The following is a 17916-nucleotide window of genomic DNA, read 5'->3' on the forward strand; positions in this document are numbered from 1 at the left end:
CTGAAGCAGCCAAACCTGCTGACAAAAGATAATTGGGAATTTTAGATTCAAAGGCTGCTTCGGCTCCCTCATCAAGACAGTAACCCTGAACACATCTCTCTACTGTACTTCTTTATAAAGAGAAACGCTGGTCCATCATGGTCTGAGAGCCCCCTCTTTCTGTAACCGCAGGTGAATCAGGTCATCAGGGTGAAATGTTTACATTTTTCAGACTGCTTCCATATTATTGCATCATAATGATATTTGTAGAAAAGGTTAATGTCACAAGAAGTGACGTCAGAGGAAACCTTTTCTTATTTACGTCTAATTTTTGATTACTGACTTTTGACAACACATGGCACGTAAAATGTTCTTTATCAGTGCTTTATTATATATTATATTAGCTTGAATAAAACACTGGTGCAGTGCATCACCAGATTTATTAAATCTACTTAATCAATGTTCATTTTGATGAATGCTCCACTGCAAACTATTTACAACATAGTTAGACTAAACGAACAAGGCTGACTGTTCAAACCACCTCTTTGAGTTTTACTGAAAAGGTTTTTGTGTGTGTTCAGAATGTATTCTTTTCCTAACACAGGCTTGGATTAATAAACTCAATCCAGTCTCCTTTTTTCTTTTTCTTTGTTGTTGTTGTTATTGAAATCAAATAATATGTCTTCCTGCTGCTGCTGAGAGTGACTCCTACACAGCTGAAGATAATTATTTCACTGTTAGTTTTTACTCCAGTCTGTTTGCCCAGTAAAGTGTGCGCAGTCTATAAAGCCAAGTCCGCCAACCTGAGCGACTATATTTGTCCCTCTCATACAGGACTGTAGCAGGGGCAAGACAAACGTTTTAAAATTACAATTTTAATCAAAATTTACACTCACCGGCCACTTTGCTAGGTCAACTTTATTAGTACCAGGTTGGAAACAGTCATGATAAATAAAACAGTCTGAGATTACATGATCTTTGTGACGTGGTGCGTTATCCTGCTGGAAGAAGCCATCAGAAGATGGAAACACTGTGGTCAGCAACAATACTCAGGTAAGCTATGGTGATTAAATGATGCTCAGTTGGTACAGAGGAACCCGAAGTGTGACAAGAAACTATCACACCACTGCAATGCCAGCAGCCTGGATGAATCCTTGCTTGTTGTTTATGCCGAATGACCCTACCATCCGAATGTTGCAGCAGAAATTGAGGCAGATCAAATGAGGCAACATTTTCTAGTCTTCCGTTGTCCAGTGTTGGTGAGGCTGTGAACTCTAGCTCCAGTTTCCTGACTTAGCTGACAGGAGTGGCACCTGGTGTGGTCTTCTGCTGCTGTAGTTCATCTGTTTCAGGATTCAATCTGTGGTGCATTCAGGGATGCTCTTCTGCATATACTGGTTGTAATGAGTGGTCATTTGAGCTAATGTTGCTTTGCTATCAGCTCAAAGCAGTCTGACTATTCTCCTCTGACCTGTAGGATCATTTTTACCCAGAGACCTGGTGCTCACTGGACATTTTCGTGTTTTCAGGCTGTTCTTTGTAAACACTAGAGATTGTTGTGTGGGAAAATCTCAGTAGATCAGCAGTTTCTGAAATACTCAAACCAGCCCGCCTGGAACCAACAACCACGCCAATTTCAAAGCAACTTAAATCAACTTTCTTCCCCATTCTGATGCTCGGTTTGAACTTCAGCAGGTGATTCATTGGATAATTTTCTGAACAAACAGCTGAACAGCTGTACCTGGAAAAAGTGGCCAGTGAGTGTTTAGAGTTTTACGAAAGTCTGCTAATCCCTATTTCTTAATCCGAGAACATCAATAAGTCAAAATGAAGTGGTTTTATTTCAGGATATCGATCCTGTGATAAAACTAAACTGTTTGGACATCTCTGCATGTCTTCTGTGTACACCCGCACTGCATAATGGATGTGCGTGTGATTTACTTCTCTAATAACTAAAACACTGCGTCTGTTTGCAGGGGCGTACTCCTCAGTGCAACTCTTGTGGATAATTTTTCAATGAGAGATATTCAAATTCTGTTTGTGCCAAAAGTGTCAGTATCCTCTGTTAGCAGGGGTGTAAACAGGATGTAAAAGAACACACTGGAGTTCAGTGACATGGGAGACAGGGGTAGGAGACTGGCTCTTTCAGCTGTTCGACTCAGGGTGCACATCAGGAACACAAACATGTGTTTCAGGATTAATTAAAAGGCTTTATTTTCCCTCTCAACGAGTCTTTGTGTTAAAATTTCAAATGAGCATTAAAAAAACGATTTCCTGTTATTTGCCTGAACATGAAAGCGCTCACTGATTAATAAAGGGTGATTCATGAAACAACACAACAGCTTTGGTGCAAATTGGTTTATCATACACTCACGCGCCCATTAGCAAGTGCCCCAAACAGTTACTTGGAGCCAGTTCGAACAAAGGCAAGGAAAATGATCAGTGCCTGAAGTCGGGTCCAAGAACTGAGACTCAGATTAATGACTGAAAACTTGAATAGGCTTTGTTTGGACAAATGAATTCATGGCAGGCTCAGTGAATGCAAGCCCTGTGTGATGTCTGTAGGCTCAGACTGTTAAATATACTCACTGGCAGCCAGGTTTCTCATTATAAATGCTGTCCATCGTTTATCCCAGTTGCTTTAATTCAAGATTAGAAAGCTGTGATTGCTATCCCGACTCATCGTAGCTTAAACTATCTCAGAAATGTAAACACTGGCTCTCCAGAAGTTGTCTGCTGATAAGCACTTTACTCACAAAGGACCTGTTTTTGCGAAAGAAATCAAACATCTGAGCAACAACTTCCTGCATCAAACGTTTCTCGGCAGAAAGAGATAAACACAAAAGGTCATTCATCTCTCCCGAGCACGCCTGAAGCCACACACCTCTGCTTTGCACTTTGAGCTGAATCACATGGAGTTTGATTGAAATCAGCTTTTAAATATATATTTATTTGCATCTGATTACATTGCAAGCCCTGGGTGCAAAACATAAAATACTTCTTTTCATTTTCTCATGTTGACATCTTAGGTGAAACTTTAATAAAATGCATACTGATCCCCACGAGGTATTAGACCGGCGAACTAAGCGCTGTATCTGTGGCGGTTAAATGAGTCATTATGCGGTTTTAGATACACTTATGTCAGATGCATTAAGGAGTAGAACTGTGAGTAAGAGAGAGCATTTCGTTGGCTGAGGTTAAGCTCTGTGCTAGGCAGACTCTGGATACATTATTCAGTGTCTGTCTTACCACTTAAACCAACTTATCTGAGAATGGGAGTCCACATTTGCACTTTAGCGCAAACTAAGGCAGCACACTTCTTTCACTCTGTCACTCATTAGCCGAGGGTTTTTCAAACTGGCTTGCAGCTTTGTTCTTAATTTTGGTGACTGAAATATCGTTAGACTTCTAAATGAAATTTAGCACATGAATCTGTGCGTTTGAAAAATTGGCAAGACCGAGGCCTAATCATTTCTGAGTGTCTATGTTAGAGCTCAAGCCACAAGTTCCTAAGGGATCCATGCGATTTGAGCGTTTAGGCTCAAATTAGGATTAAAAGTTCAAATCAAACACTGCATCCTCTCACATTGTCTTCCGCTTCTCTTTAGGGTTCACTACAGGGGGTGATCTACCTCCATCTCACCCTATCCCTGTCAACTGTAACAACAGCTCTCCCTGCAGCATCCATAAACCTCCGCTGTGGTCTTTTCCTCCTGCCAGTCAGTTTTAGCTTCAGCATCCTTTGTCCAATATATCCACTATCCCTCCTCTGCACATATCCAAACCACCTCAGCCTTGCCTCTCTACGACTTATTTCTAATTGTACAATTTTGGTCACTTGCATCAAAAATCTTAACATCTTCAATTCCAGTTCAGCTTCGTGTCTTTTTGTCAGTGCCAGTGTCTCCAATAGATCATAGCTGGTCTTGCCATCATCTTGTAAACCTCCCTTTTCACTCTTGCCGCTATCCTTCTGTCACAAATCGCCCCTGACAGTCGTCTCCACCCACTCCACCCTGCCCGCACTCTCCTCTTCACCTCTCTCGTGAACCGTCCGTTGCTTTGGATGGTTGAACCCAGCCATTTAAAGGCATCCACCTTTACTATCTCTGATCCTTGCATCCTTTGCATTTCCACCAACCTCACCTGCATTCTCTTTTTTAAAACGTGAGAAACACGGGGAGACGGTTAGTGAGCAAAAATTCACTTTAACGTTATTCTCTGCGCCCTGCTTTCCTTCACAACAGCAGATCAGGCTTGATGTATTTCGCTCACTTCCTTGCACAGATGTTGCGTTACAGGCGGCATATTACAGTAGTTTATAATTAAAGACCTTGGGAGCCCATTCCCGTGAATACTCTGGAGGTCCACACACATCCTGAGTGAGAGTTCCTGCCCCGAGGAGAGTCAGTCCGTGGGTGCACTATGCAAAAACCAGACGTTCAGAAGTGATGAATTATCAAACCGGCAGGTGGTGGGATCCTCACCGTGGAGAAGATTCATTTCTCCTTTATTTTACATTCAAGTCATGGGTGGTGATCAGTTAATTAGCGACTATCAGCATGCCTGCACCAGTGATGGACGTTTTGTAGCCTGCAGAAACAGACGTCTTAATGGAAGTCGCTTCGCTGCACAGCGAAAGATTTCCAAAGCCACTTGTGTGTGATACATTATGAAGGAGAAGCTTCAAGGCTTAACCCCAAAGTTCTTGTTTAAGAAACATGTTGGTATCATTGTCTCATAAACTATTCAACAGAATAGTGGAGGAGAAAATACCATATTCACTTACGGAAACATGATTTTGGCTCCTGAGGTAGTTCGGTAAATATTTAATGACAGAGCAGAGCAGTGGGTGTGACTTAGTGCCTGCCAGCAGATGTGTGAGCTTTGCTTTAAAACAAACATATGACAAACGCCCGTTTATCATCAGTTACTTTTGGTATGACTTTACTGCACTGCTGTCAGTGATGTGCTTTTTATTTCTTCCGTGCGTTACGTGATCGTTACTTGGTCAGAAATTTCAGCTGGTTTAAATCTTTTTTATTTCTTACACATCCTTTATATTGCATTTCACAGTAAAAGCCTTGAGTGTACCAAAACTTCTATAATCCATTATTCTGTGGATTCTTGCCAAAGGAAAGACAGAAAGGTGCGTTCAGGTGAGGGGAGTAGTGTGGGGAGAAGAGAAACGCTTCCAGTGGAGTCTAAGCTCGTGTCGCATGTCAGATGAGTCACACACAGTGCTAAGTATTTTTATTTTTTCTGCAAAAAGATACAATACTGTATCTTTTAAATATAGTAATATTCAAAGGTAGTCTTTAAGGATGTGAAAGATCACTGGTAGCATGTATAATGTGTTTACGTGTGGTATTTCTCATCTCTTTATCTTTTTGAAAGATCACAATTCTTTCAAACTTGACGTGAAAAGAAACTCAGAACAGAGGAAGAGGCAAACATTTCTGGCAATGCCTCTAACATGACATGACTTCTGAAGGGCAGTTTCTCTAATGACAAACCGTCTGTGCAAACCTGTGGACCAGTAACCCTGAATGCATTCACAAGTCAGGATTTCACTGAATGCTGTGTTTCAGTGAAAATCTGAGAATGTGACAAGAAAGGTTTTAATGGTGCTTACATGTCTACCTCCACCTTTCACTGCATATATCCAAGTGCTGGAGACTGAAACGAAAACAAAATTTCAACATTATTAAAAATAAATGGCCTCTTCTACTTAGATTACAGCCAGATATGGCTCCAGAAATGAAGGTCAAGGTTAAATGCTTAGCCAGCCTTTGTACTCTCGTCCTCCAAGGCCTGGTATACTGTTTAGAAGTTTGAAGAGAATCATATAAAGTTTTACTGATTTTCACATTTATTGTGACCTTGACCCAATTTTCACAAAAATGAAATCAGGTCAAATTGTTATTGGCATCTACCGTAACACAAAATTTGAACAACATATCTTGAAAACTGTGAATGCCAGACAGCTAACAAACACACCTTTTTCTTCAGAGGGGGAAACAAAACCACCTCCAAACATCTTGAACTAAAATTATATCCGAATTTCTCGATAGTCACGCTCTGATAAAGACGCAGTTTAACGCAGGCTTTGGAAATGGCAAATACGGTATTTAAAAGCAAACTTTATTCAAGTATTTTACATTTTTACCAACATTTTCTTTCAGTTTTATTTCCTAGAATCATAAACTGAAGTAAGTCTTAGGAAAAAAAAATTACAGCCAATTTTCTATTTACATTTTCACAATGCATCAGTTTACAGTTTCAACTAACATTCTGGTGAAGTACAGAACCGCAGGCTGCGCAGTCAGATTCTTGATGGCGTATGCATGTCCTGTAAGAAGAGAACAGTAACTGTAAGAAACAAAAAAAGCATCAAAAATATGTGCCTTTATCACTAAACCATGTTAAAGATCTATTATGTATTTGCAAACGTTTTTATGATGAGATCTTACAGTAAATGTAAATATTCTTACCAGACTCCACCACAAAAGATTTTCCAGGACTGAAGCATGACTCACAGCCATCAATGGTCACACCCACTGAGCTGGTTAGTAAGTTAAAAACCTTTAAAAAGACAGAAATAAATAATGGAAATACTTTAGGACTGTTGTATAAGAGGCCTAGTTACTGCATAATTATATGCAAGAAACAGAATAAAGTAGTACTCACTGTTGTAGCACTGTGGTCCACCCAGAGAGGCTTCTTCATGAGGGATCCCAGCAGCAGCTTTCCACTACAGAAGGAGCTGGTGCTCACGTCCTCTTGGAGGCCCATAGCTCTGTCTTGATAGAAGTACCAGTCAAACTGGTCTGGAGTGACACCAGGATCGCCTACAGTAATACAAAGAAGACATAAGGATCATTAGATGACATAACTTTATTTATTGAAAATGTCTTGTCTACATTAAAAAGAAAGCAAACCAAATTAGACACATAAATGCTTTGAGTTTTTTGATGCAGGCATTTTAAGTATTTTATTTTGATCCTAACTGACAATAAAGAGAAAATTAATAAAAGACGTGATGATCGATCTGTCCAGTTAGGAAGGATAAACTACTGTGAATCCTTTTCAGCTGTTTTGGTGCAAGTGAAAGTGACAACAGGTGCACTGGAGCGGCCACAACATGGTTTTAACAGGTGTTTGCCATGGACCACTGCTTTCTCCTTATCCCTGCTGACTGATTGTTCTCAGTTTGGCTTTTTGCTTGTGTTTTTGTTCCTGCTGGTAACATGAGATGATGCCTCTAGCCCAGGGGTGGGCAATCTCAGTCCACGAGGGCTGGTGTCCCTGCAGGTTTTAGATGTGTTCTCGAACCAATACAGCTGATTTAAATGGCTAAATTAGCTCCTCAACATGTCCTGAAGTTCTCCAGAGGCCTGGTAACGAACTAATCATGTGATTCAGGTGTGTTGACCCAAGGTGAGATCTAAAACCTGCAGGGACACCGGCCCTCGTGGACTGAGATTGCCCACCCCTGCTCTAGCCCATTCTGTTTGCACAAGTAGTCCAGCTGCTCCAGGATGGCACATTCATATGTGTCGTTGCAAGAAGGCTTGTCGTGTCTCCCAGCAGAGTTTAAAGAGCGTGGACGAGATAACAGATGGGCCGTTACATGAGAAGAGCCGAATAGGGCCATAGAAGGTCATCAGCCCTGCAGCAGAACGGATATTGACTCCTTTGTGCAGGGAGACGGATGGCTGCAAATGTCCCCACAAAATGACCAAACTGTCAGAAAAAGACTCCATGAGCATAGCTGAGGGTCCTTTAGTGGGACCTTTGCTCATAGCTCTGCACCGTGCAGCTCAACTGGCATTTGCCAGTGATATATCTCCCCATACCATCGCTGACCCACGGTCAAACCAGTCATGCAGGGTGATTTTGAAGGCAGCATAACATTTGCTACAAACGGTTGTCTTGAGACTCTTTCACATCTGTCACAGTGTGGCCCTGTGCTCATGTGCTCATCTGTGAAAAGAGAGGCCAGTGGCGGTTCTGCCTGTTCTGGCGTCCTCTGGCGAATGCCAATTGAGCTGCGCAGTGTTGAGCTGTGAGCAGGAGTCCCACTAAAGGAAGTTAGGCCCTCATGGCATGCTCATGCAGTCTGCTGCTGACAGCTTGGTCAGAAACATGCACATGAATCGCCCACTCAAGGCCATTTTGTAGACCTCTGGCAGCGCTCCTCATGTTCTTCCTAAAACAAAGGAGCAGATGCTGCTCCTGCTCTGTTGATCTCCTTCTACGTGCTTGTTCAGGAGTCCTCGGTTAGTGACCCCTGTCACGGCATCTTCTCCACAGTCTTGAGACTGTGCTGGGAAACCTAGCAAACCGTCTTGTGATACGCTGTCCTGGAGGAGTTGGACTACCTGTGCAACCTGAATGGACTGCAGACACTGTAGCCAATCTGCTTTACAAACAGCACAAACCACATTTATGACCAAACAGTTTATTTTATTTAACAGTGTAAAAGACAACAGACATTTAAACACCTGTATCTGTGAAGTCAGTGCAAAAACAACATTTGGAAATTATTTTTTCTCTTTTCTTTCTTAGAATTTTCTTACCTTCTGGTGTAGCCAACCAGAGGCTCCTAAACCACTCAGCCAGGTTGGCCATATCCTTCCGCTGTAAGATCAGCGGCTTGAGGGGAGGGGCACAAAGATCTGAAGCAGAGAGCAGAACTGTGCTCCTGGATGACGGCAAAACTGGAACATAATAAAAATAAAACGCAGATATTTATAATGAAAAAATAAGGTTTTTTTAAACCATTCGGGCACGCACCCAAACAGTGATCACACTTTCAGATATTTATCATTTATATTCAAGCCAACTGAGGTTAACAAGGACGACCATTTTAGGGCTGTAAATACTGCAGTATGAATGCTCGTATTGCCAGCCTGACAGACGAAAATGTCAAATGTGACGGATTCATTTCATTAATTCAAGACTGAACTCACAGTGACACACACTGATTCATCCACAACAAACACTAGATTAGGCTTCAGCCGGTTATACTACTATGTAACAACAATGGAAAAGCTTCAGCACTTTTAAATTCCTCCTCTAATGATTCTGAATCCTTTCAAAACCATTTCTGAGTCTCTTTATCTGTTTGGTAGTTTGTGGGACTGACAGTTTTTTTCCTAGTTGGTCTGACATTGAAAATCATTGTGAAAAACAATTCTGCTCTCAGTTATTTACTTATTCATCCAGGTTTTAAAACGTGCCAGTGCCCCAAGTTCCCGCTTCAATTACTGATACTATAATATTTGTAGAAAAGGACCGTCCACAAACACTGCACTTTATAGTGGTTTATCTGACTGTCTGCAGATGCCTGCAGTATCAGAAACACTGAGAGGCTAGGAGAGATTATGAATGAAATATCAGATGATCACAGAGCTTAATGGTTCTGGGCATGTCACCAGCTTGAAGTCTGACCCAAAATGGAAAGAATTTCAGGGCCTTGAGACTTATAAAAACAATAAACTGCCTTTTTTTTAATTAGCAAAATACTTAAAGGGGTTTTGATTTCAAAACAAGCCAATAACATTAAATCCTTGTTGATTAGATTTCTTTCTCATGTAAAGTAAAAGCATTTTAATGACTTCAGCTCATCCCGTCTCATTTTTACTGCGAGTGAAGCAGCCAGTGTTTGACACTTTACACTTTATTAAATGTTATAGTGAAGCTTTCTTTTCAGAGAATTGTGTAAAATGCTCTTTGAAAGATGAAACTGTTGGAAAATGTTTTAATGTAATTTAAAACCCACTTATGCTGTCAGCGTCTTCATAGTCTTCCAGCTCAATCATGGAGGACGGTCCACTCCTGTGGACTTGTGACCTGCCGATAAAAGATGAATGACAGTCAGAAATATACTGAAAATATAAGAAAGACAGAGGTTAAGAGTAATTCAGGCTTTTCCTTGCATGTCATGTAGCTGATACCTGCTGTCTCGTGTGGTCTCCTGGTTGTCTGGGCTGTTGTCAGCTGCATGAGTGTTACTGCCTGCTACACAGATTTCCTCAGATGGACGTGATCTGACATTACATCTGTTAGTCTGACGTCTGTCCACAGTCGAAGACTCTATAACTGAAGCAAAAAGGTCTTTAAATGTTGCCATAGAGCGTTTGACAGTCTTAGGAGTGATCAGTGACTTTGCTGTCAAAGGAGGCACTGGAGCTCCTCCTAGAGGTTTTAATGAGACTGCCGTGTTGCCATTTTTGGGAACACCGAGTCTGGGAGATTTGCTCTGTTTAGACTGTTTCTTCCTTTCTTTTTTAGGTTTGGGCCTCTTGGGATGAAGCTGCTGAGGCTTTGAGGACATGTTCTCCAAATCTTCAGCTACGTTGTTGGCAAGCCACCATTCGCCCGGGGCTCTCCTTCTCCGTTTGGCTGAATCTGCTTCCGTGAGCCGCTCCTTAGGTCGACTTTGCGACACGGGCGCTTTTGGTGTGGCTGACAGTTTTCCAGTAGAATCGTGCTGATATACTTTCTGAAATATCTCATTTCCTGTAACAAAAAGCACATTTCCTTTCCATTCTTTGCTACTTAATATTTCACACCAACTAGGAGGCAAACGAGGAGCACTCTGAGAGTGCAAACATTTAAGAGAATACTTTAGTTTTACTTTTAAGTTAACAGTTTTATATATATCGCACTTTTATTTTGTTTGTGCTTTATGAGTACAATAAGAGCAAGTGCAAAGTACAGCCTTTTTTCATTTGCCCTGGTGAACCTCATTTTAATATACCGGACACAATTTTTTTTTTATTTATGTGTAGCATTCATTTCACTGTTTAGTAAGTTACATTTGTGTTAAGTTTTAAGCAATAAAAAGAAAAGTTTCTGATCCCAAGTTTATCGTGTCTCCTTATTTTACCAATTTTAGACAAATAAATCATTGAGTTGACCTTGAAGAGCTTGGTGGATCTAAGCCAAATTTTAATGACTTGTTAACACTATCACAGTATTAACTCATAGCCAACAAGATTTACCTATTTTACTTTGGAAGGCTAAACTACCTGTCAAGACATCTGTTAAAAGTCGATCCAACACAAAAGGCCAAATTCTCTTTATCTACACATGCATCAGTACTAAGAGTCCAATAGCACAACATATAAAACATCAGTCACAGAAACTCCTCTGTACTGGCACTTTTACCTTGACCTTACCTGAGTTAAGGCTGTGGTCCCTCTGAGTAAAGACCAAAGGGCTAGACTCCTGGTCCAATTCTTGATCCGGGACCTCCTGCTGCTCCGGCCCGTCGGCATGCTCCGGCTCAGCCGTTACTAAATCTTTATCAATTGCTTTCATCTTGTCTAACTTTTCTCCTTGTTTATTTCCTTTTTCGCTCTGTTTTGTTTTCCTTTTTTTAAACTCACTCGTCTCCTGATTGGGCAACACTTTAAGCTGTTTCTGATTTCTTTTCTTTGAGGCTTTGTCTTTCTTTGCTTTTGCAGGTGAAGGAACTGCTTCGCTGGAGTCTTTAGGTTTCTGTTTGGACTTCTTTTGCGTGGCCTGCTGGCTGTTGTCCGCTTCCTCTGTGCTCTGAGGGCAACTCAACCACCACTCTCCTGTCGATTTCCTTTTCCTTTTCCCGAGAACCTGACAGTCTTCAGATGAAGTCCCTTTAGAAACAACTGGCTGGTTGTTTTGTTTCACCTGTCCGTCTGTTTCACAATTCATAGCTTCTTTGTCTAAAGGGATCAAAGGAAAAACATATATAAAGTAAGCAAAGTAATTTTAAGTGAATGAAGGAAAAAATTATGTTGCAATTCCAAAAATTAACATATTTTGATGATAAAGATCAAAACTTTAATCAAACTTCAAAGGTTAAGATCACATAAGATGACAATAGCTAGCACAAATATTCAACAACCAATTATAGAAGAGTTTTTAGGAAGTACAAAGGACTCACCAACAGTAGAAACTATGTCTTCAGTATCTCTGTGCTTGTCACTGGTCTGCTCATCAACATCCTTAACAGTAGGTTCTCCCTGCAGCTCTTTCCTGCTCGCCTTTAACGAGTCAGCCTTCTGTGTCTTGGTATTTTCTTTACCATCTTTTGAAGACTTTTGTTTCTTTGTTTCAGCAGACTTACTTGCTTTCCTTTCTGTTTTCTTAGAGGGTTTCGCTTTTTCTGTTTTGCGACTCGTTGTGTCTTCAGGCTGATCTTCTGCTTCATCACTCTCCTTTGACAAAGTTTTCTTGAGCTGCTTCTTCTTTTTTACTGGCTCTTCTTGAACCAATAAGTCACCCGCAGGAGCATCTTGAGGAGCAGGAAGCTTATTTTCCTCATTTCTAGGCCCAGTCTCCTCACTGTTCTTCTCTTTCTTCGTTTTCTTCTTAATTTTCTGATCAACAGGCTGATCTTCCAATTTACTTTTTGACTTTTCTGTTTCCTGCTGTGGCTCTGGCATCTCCAGTGATCTATCCTTTGTCCTCTTATCTGAGCTGTCTTTGTCTGTGCTGGGAATTCTGCTGTGATTTTGTTTCTTACTGGCAGCACTTTTACTAGGGATGGAAAACCACAGAGGTGTATCATCTTCTAGGATCATAAAATCATCCTCTGGTTCAGGGGGAGGAGTGGGTACTTTGACTTGTTTCTTCCCAGAACTTAAAAAAAAAGATAAATAAATATAATTAATTTTTTTAGGAAAGAATGTGACTGAGGCCACGTAGTATTATGTGATCAGTGTTGGGGAGTAACGGAATACATTTAACAATGTTACATATTTAAAATACAAAATATGAGTAACTGTATTCCGTTACAGTTACTGTTTAAAAAGGTGGTATTCAGAATAAAGTTACTTTGTTGAAATAAATGGATTACATGGTGGTCTTTTCCTGTTTCATATGTTAGGCTATGCCCTCTCTATTTTTGGTAATTCCACGCCAGTGGAAACCCAAACAAAACACGCATTAAGAGGCTCTGTGTCACCGAGCAGAAACGGGAGCTGGAAGCATGTAAATATAATAATAACCACTGCAGCCAAGAAGAGTGCCTGACGAGCCCAGTTGTAAGTAAGCTATTAAGACTCGACTGTACACTGTGTTCGTGTTTTCCTCTGAAACAATAAGTTCCGTTGGAGCAGCCTTTCAACGCCTCTCTCTGTCTCTCGCTAGCAAAGTTGACCCAGACAACAAAGTAAAGCTAGTTTTCAGCTACGAGCCTGACACAGAACCCGACGTATTAGCCAGAGGTCCCTTTACTACGGTTCGGAGCCGCGGACCTGTTTTGTATACGCGTGAAACAGTTTTAATACAAGATCACTGCAAAAAGTGCAGCCTTACCTAATGTCCAAACTACTGTTACTCATTTATATTAAGATTTAAAAATCTAGTTGGTATTAGTATGATGAATAACCTTCAGTAAAAGTAATAAATCACACAGCAATAGTACATTCATGTAGTTGTAAAAAGCATGATAATATATTAAGTATTCCAAAGTATTCAGAATACGTTACTGTCATTGAGAGACATAACGGAAAACGTTACAAAATACATTTTGGGGCATGTAATCTGTAGTGGAATACATTTTAAAAGCAACGTTCCCAGCACTGTATGTCATGCAGACATGTTTACGTAGACAAGTTATAAAGGTGTCCTCTGATCTCAACTCACCTGAAAGGTTTTGACTGTGCTGCATGTTTCAGTTTCTGCAGAAAAGCTGTCATATCTTTTCCCGCTCGTGTGGATGCCACAGGAGCTGCGACTTCAGGCTTCCGGCTCACTGTTTGAACAGCTGGCTGTATGCTTTCTTGACTCCTGTAAACAAAGAAGACATAAAATGTAACTGAAATAATCAAAAAGTTTTCAAGAGCGACCAGAAACACTTCCCTATCTTTTCGAATCGTTGTTCCTGCCTCCACTGATCAAAATGAAGCGTATCACCAATACAGTATGTTTGATGTGCTATATAATCTTGTAGCCTATAAATATTGTTCATCTTTGATTACTGTTGTGCAGTATTGCTGTGTATGTTCGTTTGATTGGGGAAATTTTTTTTAAGTAGAAAAGGGCAAATGGCAGATGGCAAAAAACTAAAATATCTTGTACAATTAATGGTCTCATATGGTCACATTTATAGCATCAAAGTCTCTTCCTCCTGAAAAAACACCCAACGAGGTATTTAAATGAAAAGCAACCTTACCCTTGTAATTCAATCTCCTTCTTGTGGCCAGATATCTTTGTTAAATCAATCTTGCTTGGGGGAGACTCCAATCCAGACTCGCTGTTCCTAGAGAACAGGATTAGTGAAAGATTTGTGGAAAATAAAAAAATAAAAACATGAAAAATTGTAGAGGCAACATTTCCTGCTAGGAACTAAGTATGAATTTCCGTACTCCTCTGTGACTTGTCCATTACACTGGGGATTCTGGGTGGGTAGAGAGTCTTTCTTCACCTCTTCTATTCCTTCATATTCACACATAAAAAGAATTGGGGACACAACTTGTGATTTTTCATCGTCCTGCTTTTCTTCTTCAGCAGCCAAACTTTGTTCTGCTGGACTGGAAGTCTTTACTGGGTGATGTCCTTTAAAGGGGATGTCCAAATCTGCAACAAGAAAAAGCCCAGTCCTAAACAATTCATTTATTTCCCACCTGTGGGACTAATAAAGGTCATCTTACCTTATCTTATCTTAATTTAAAAAAAAAAAAAACACAAACAAACAAACAAACAAACAACAACAACAACAAAACCACACACACAAGGCATATATTTTCATTATGAACACAAATTTGAGTGTCTTACCGATATCCAGTTCAGTACTTGCAGGATGCAAGACATCTCCATCATCTCCCTGAAGAAATTCAAAATTGTGAATTAAAATAATGAACACAAATTACCAAAAATATTGTCTTGTTCAAAAAAGGACTCACGGCTGAGCCAGTAAACAAGAATTCATTAGAAAGTGTGTTTGTTTTAATAGCTGGACTGCAACAGATGTTTAACACTGGAGCTTAGGACATGCATGCAATATAAGGAGAAGTCACCGTATCGACTGACTGTACCGTTACTAATTGGTGTCCTGGAGGTTTTTTTATCAGCTGTCGCTCTGGGGGGACCGAGTCCTCACTCTTATTCTGGTGTATTTCTGAATCAGAAGTCTGGAGCAGAGGAGAGGGGGGCTGTAGATTTGCTTGTGAGGCTGAATCTGGAAAAAACAACAACAAAAAAAACAAACAACAGTCGAGAAGAGGTTAATAAAATGGAAATACCTCATTTATAACAAAGAATTACACCAATCGGATGAATATCACTCACCCATGTCATCAAAGATCTTATCAATATCTTGCAGTGTCAATGTACCTTCCCAGTGCTTAGCTGGGCTGAAAAACAAAGGTAAGAATTAAAGGGTAATTCCAAACTTTTGTAATTTCGGTTCTGTGATATCAAATACAAATAAATCTGCAATAGCATGAATAAATCCAGAAAATGAATTTATGAAGCTCATAGATATTAAAACACACACACACACACACACACACACGTTTAACTAAAATAAAACAGCTACATTTTAGAAACGTGTTTAAACTTACCTTTCATTGTCAGTAATGTAACAGAGCTTCCTCTTGGGTCTCTTCTGTGAAGAGAAACCAGCTTAGAAACCACTCCAGGATTAAATGAATAACTATGTTGACTTAGCAAACACAGCCCCTGTTCTAATAGATACAAAGGGTCTGAAGAGACAACAGATGTAAGGCTAAATGATCAACTCTCTAAAACTTTACAAGAACCATAACATTCATGGATGTAGTCAAGTTCACTTCAGTTTTGTTTATATATACTGTGACTTCCCAATTACAATAACAACAAGTATCTCATAAGAGTCTCTGTCCAGATGGTAAAAATAAATCCTACAATATTAAAGAGAACTTAAACAAACAGAACAAATGCTTGGTAACTGGCAATCCCACATTTGTTTGACCCTGGTTTAAATGAGAAAGGATTGATCTTTTCAGTTAACCCATTTTTGAGGTTCTGCACATTTCCAAACCATCTCAGCCTTGCCTCTCTAACTCAGTTTCCAAAACACTTAACCTGAGCTGTCCCTCACATGTACTCATTTCTAATCCTGTGCATTTTGGTCTCTCCAGTGAAAATCTTAGCATCTTCTTAGCATCTAGGCCTGCCTCCTGTTTTTTTTTTTTTGTTTTGTTTTTAGTGCCACCTTCTCCAAGCCATGCATCATAGCAGGTATTACTACCATCAACATTTTTTCACTGTTGTTGCTATCCTTCTGTCACAAATCACCCCTAACATTTGTCTCCATCCACTCCACCTTGCATGTACACAGGTGCTGCAGAGATTAAAGAATGCAGTCCTAATATTAAGTTTAGAGGACGAGTTAAATGACAAGTCATGTTCAAATGGATACAAAAGGCGATCGGTGTGTGTAAATAAAGACGGTAGTCTGCACCCAGACTCGGAAGTTTAAAAACTTTGTCACCGGGAAAATGTCTGAATCCCAACCCTTGGGCTAGGGTAATGTTTGTAATAAGTTTGTGCAAAAGCACGAATAGAACTTACTAGGACTGGGTACTCCATCTCCATTTGTGTTAGCTGGCTGTCGTTCTTTCAACAGTATGGTTAGCCGACTGTTTCCGACCGCGAGACCCGAGTTAACAGGTAATAATCATTTCGTGTTCGTTTACTCTCTAGTTTGTTAGCCCTCACGTGAACACCTTAAAAAATCATGTAAAAAATAACTATTTAGCCATACAAAGACCAAATATAACGTTTTCTTCTAGCCAATATCCTCCGTTAGCACAACAATGGCGCTGTTTACGGTTTGTACTTCACCCGCGCACTCTAGAAAACTAAAGCGACATTTTGCCCCGAGTACTGACTCAAAGGCGGGAGTGTCGCGAAATTGGCACGCTGTAATTCACAGTCCATGTCTTCTATAACATCGCTGTGAGTGTGTTAATTAAGTAATGACTTGAACATAACTGTCTAATTGGTAGGGCCTACTGATTTTTAACAAAGTTTTGGCTGGCAGCGGACTTGCAGCCTGAAGAACAACGCACAGGGAATCAGTGTTCACTCTTTTCTTCTTCTACATATTAGTTTCCGGCAGATTACAGTTGGCGCTTTGCTTACTGCCCTCTACAGTTTAAAGTCGGAACCAGCATCCTGCACCATACACTGGATAACAAAATCAAAATCAGAATACAGTACTTTTCTAAGGAAATTATGTGGTTACAGTTGCTCCAAGAAAATAACAGTAAAAGACTGAACTAAATACTATTACAATATTACAATTTATTACTAAGTTTACAAAATATAGGAAATAGCTCTAATAAATAGCTTTCCAATTTCATATGGTAAGTATGACTGTGCAATGACAATAAAGAGCTATCTTATCTTAATATATACAAATACTTATATTTACTTAATTATAAATAGCATATTACAGAGGTGAAATACACATATTGACATATTAGTCTAAAATTTAAAACTTTGTTATTTGTTAGGTTGGTCATTGTAGGTCATTGTAGAGGTTGTGCAAAAGGGTGTAGCTGTTTCACTATTTCACAACAGAACCATGAACATGACTTAACTGACTTAATTTCTAGGCTTAATGGATCAGCTGCAGTCAAACAGCCAAAAGCTGTGCATTAATGGCAAAAAAATATGGCTGTTAGCTGCTGTTTATAATAGCTGTTTCCTCAATGTATTTATCTGGTGAAATACGTTGTATTATTTTGTGATTTGTTAATTAACAAGCGACACAGCTTTGAATGAGGCCTTTAACCCTTTCAAGCATAGTGGTTACTACAGTGGACAGCTATTCAAAGGCTGTTTTCTCGTATTTGTGTCAGTGTTGATGGTGTACTTGCACATAAACTACTACGTTGGACACTCATGTGCCACTCCATACCCTGCTACCCACTTTTCAGGCAGTGTAAGTGC

At 40.0% G+C, this 17916-nt stretch overlaps 1 protein-coding gene across 2 annotated transcripts; it reads right to left on the reverse strand.

Moving 5' to 3' along the window:
- Positions 1-6102: 6102 nt before the first annotated feature.
- Positions 6103-17022, reverse strand: si:ch211-161h7.4 (titin). 2 transcript variants are annotated; one of them, XM_014339267.2, is made up of 16 exons: positions 16531-17022; positions 15540-15580; positions 15265-15329; positions 15012-15154; positions 14752-14800; positions 14343-14553; positions 14150-14236; positions 13621-13764; positions 11915-12612; positions 11169-11693; positions 9942-10506; positions 9767-9837; positions 8562-8702; positions 6670-6830; positions 6474-6564; positions 6103-6331 (listed from the first exon to the last, which is right to left on the reverse strand). In XM_014339267.2, the coding sequence occupies exons 1-16, from the start codon at positions 16552-16554 to the stop codon at positions 6249-6251; spliced, it is 3099 nt and encodes a 1032-aa protein (XP_014194753.1). In that variant the 5' UTR covers positions 16555-17022; the 3' UTR covers positions 6103-6248. The 2 variants fall into 2 exon arrangements, with proteins under 2 accessions (XP_014194753.1, XP_014194715.1); XM_014339229.2 differs by having other exon boundaries at positions 15540-15583.
- Positions 17023-17916: the final 894 nt, after the last annotated feature.

Source organism: Haplochromis burtoni, unplaced genomic scaffold (assembly GCF_018398535.1).
Source record: "Haplochromis burtoni strain Fernald_Lab_line unplaced genomic scaffold, NCSU_Asbu1 Contig_1, whole genome shotgun sequence".
Classification (NCBI taxonomy): domain Eukaryota; kingdom Metazoa; phylum Chordata; class Actinopteri; order Cichliformes; family Cichlidae; genus Haplochromis; species Haplochromis burtoni.

Coding starts and splice junctions, on each gene's coding strand:
- si:ch211-161h7.4 (XM_014339229.2), bottom strand. CDS start 16,554: ATGGAGATGGAGTACCCAGTCCTA. Junction 15,330..15,539: donor TACATTACTGACAATGAAAG/GTAAGTTTAAAC, acceptor TTTGTTTTTCAG/CCCAGCTAAGCACTGGGAAG. Junction 14,801..15,011: donor CAGGACACCAATTAGTAACG/GTACAGTCAGTC, acceptor GAATTTCTTCAG/GGAGATGATGGAGATGTCTT.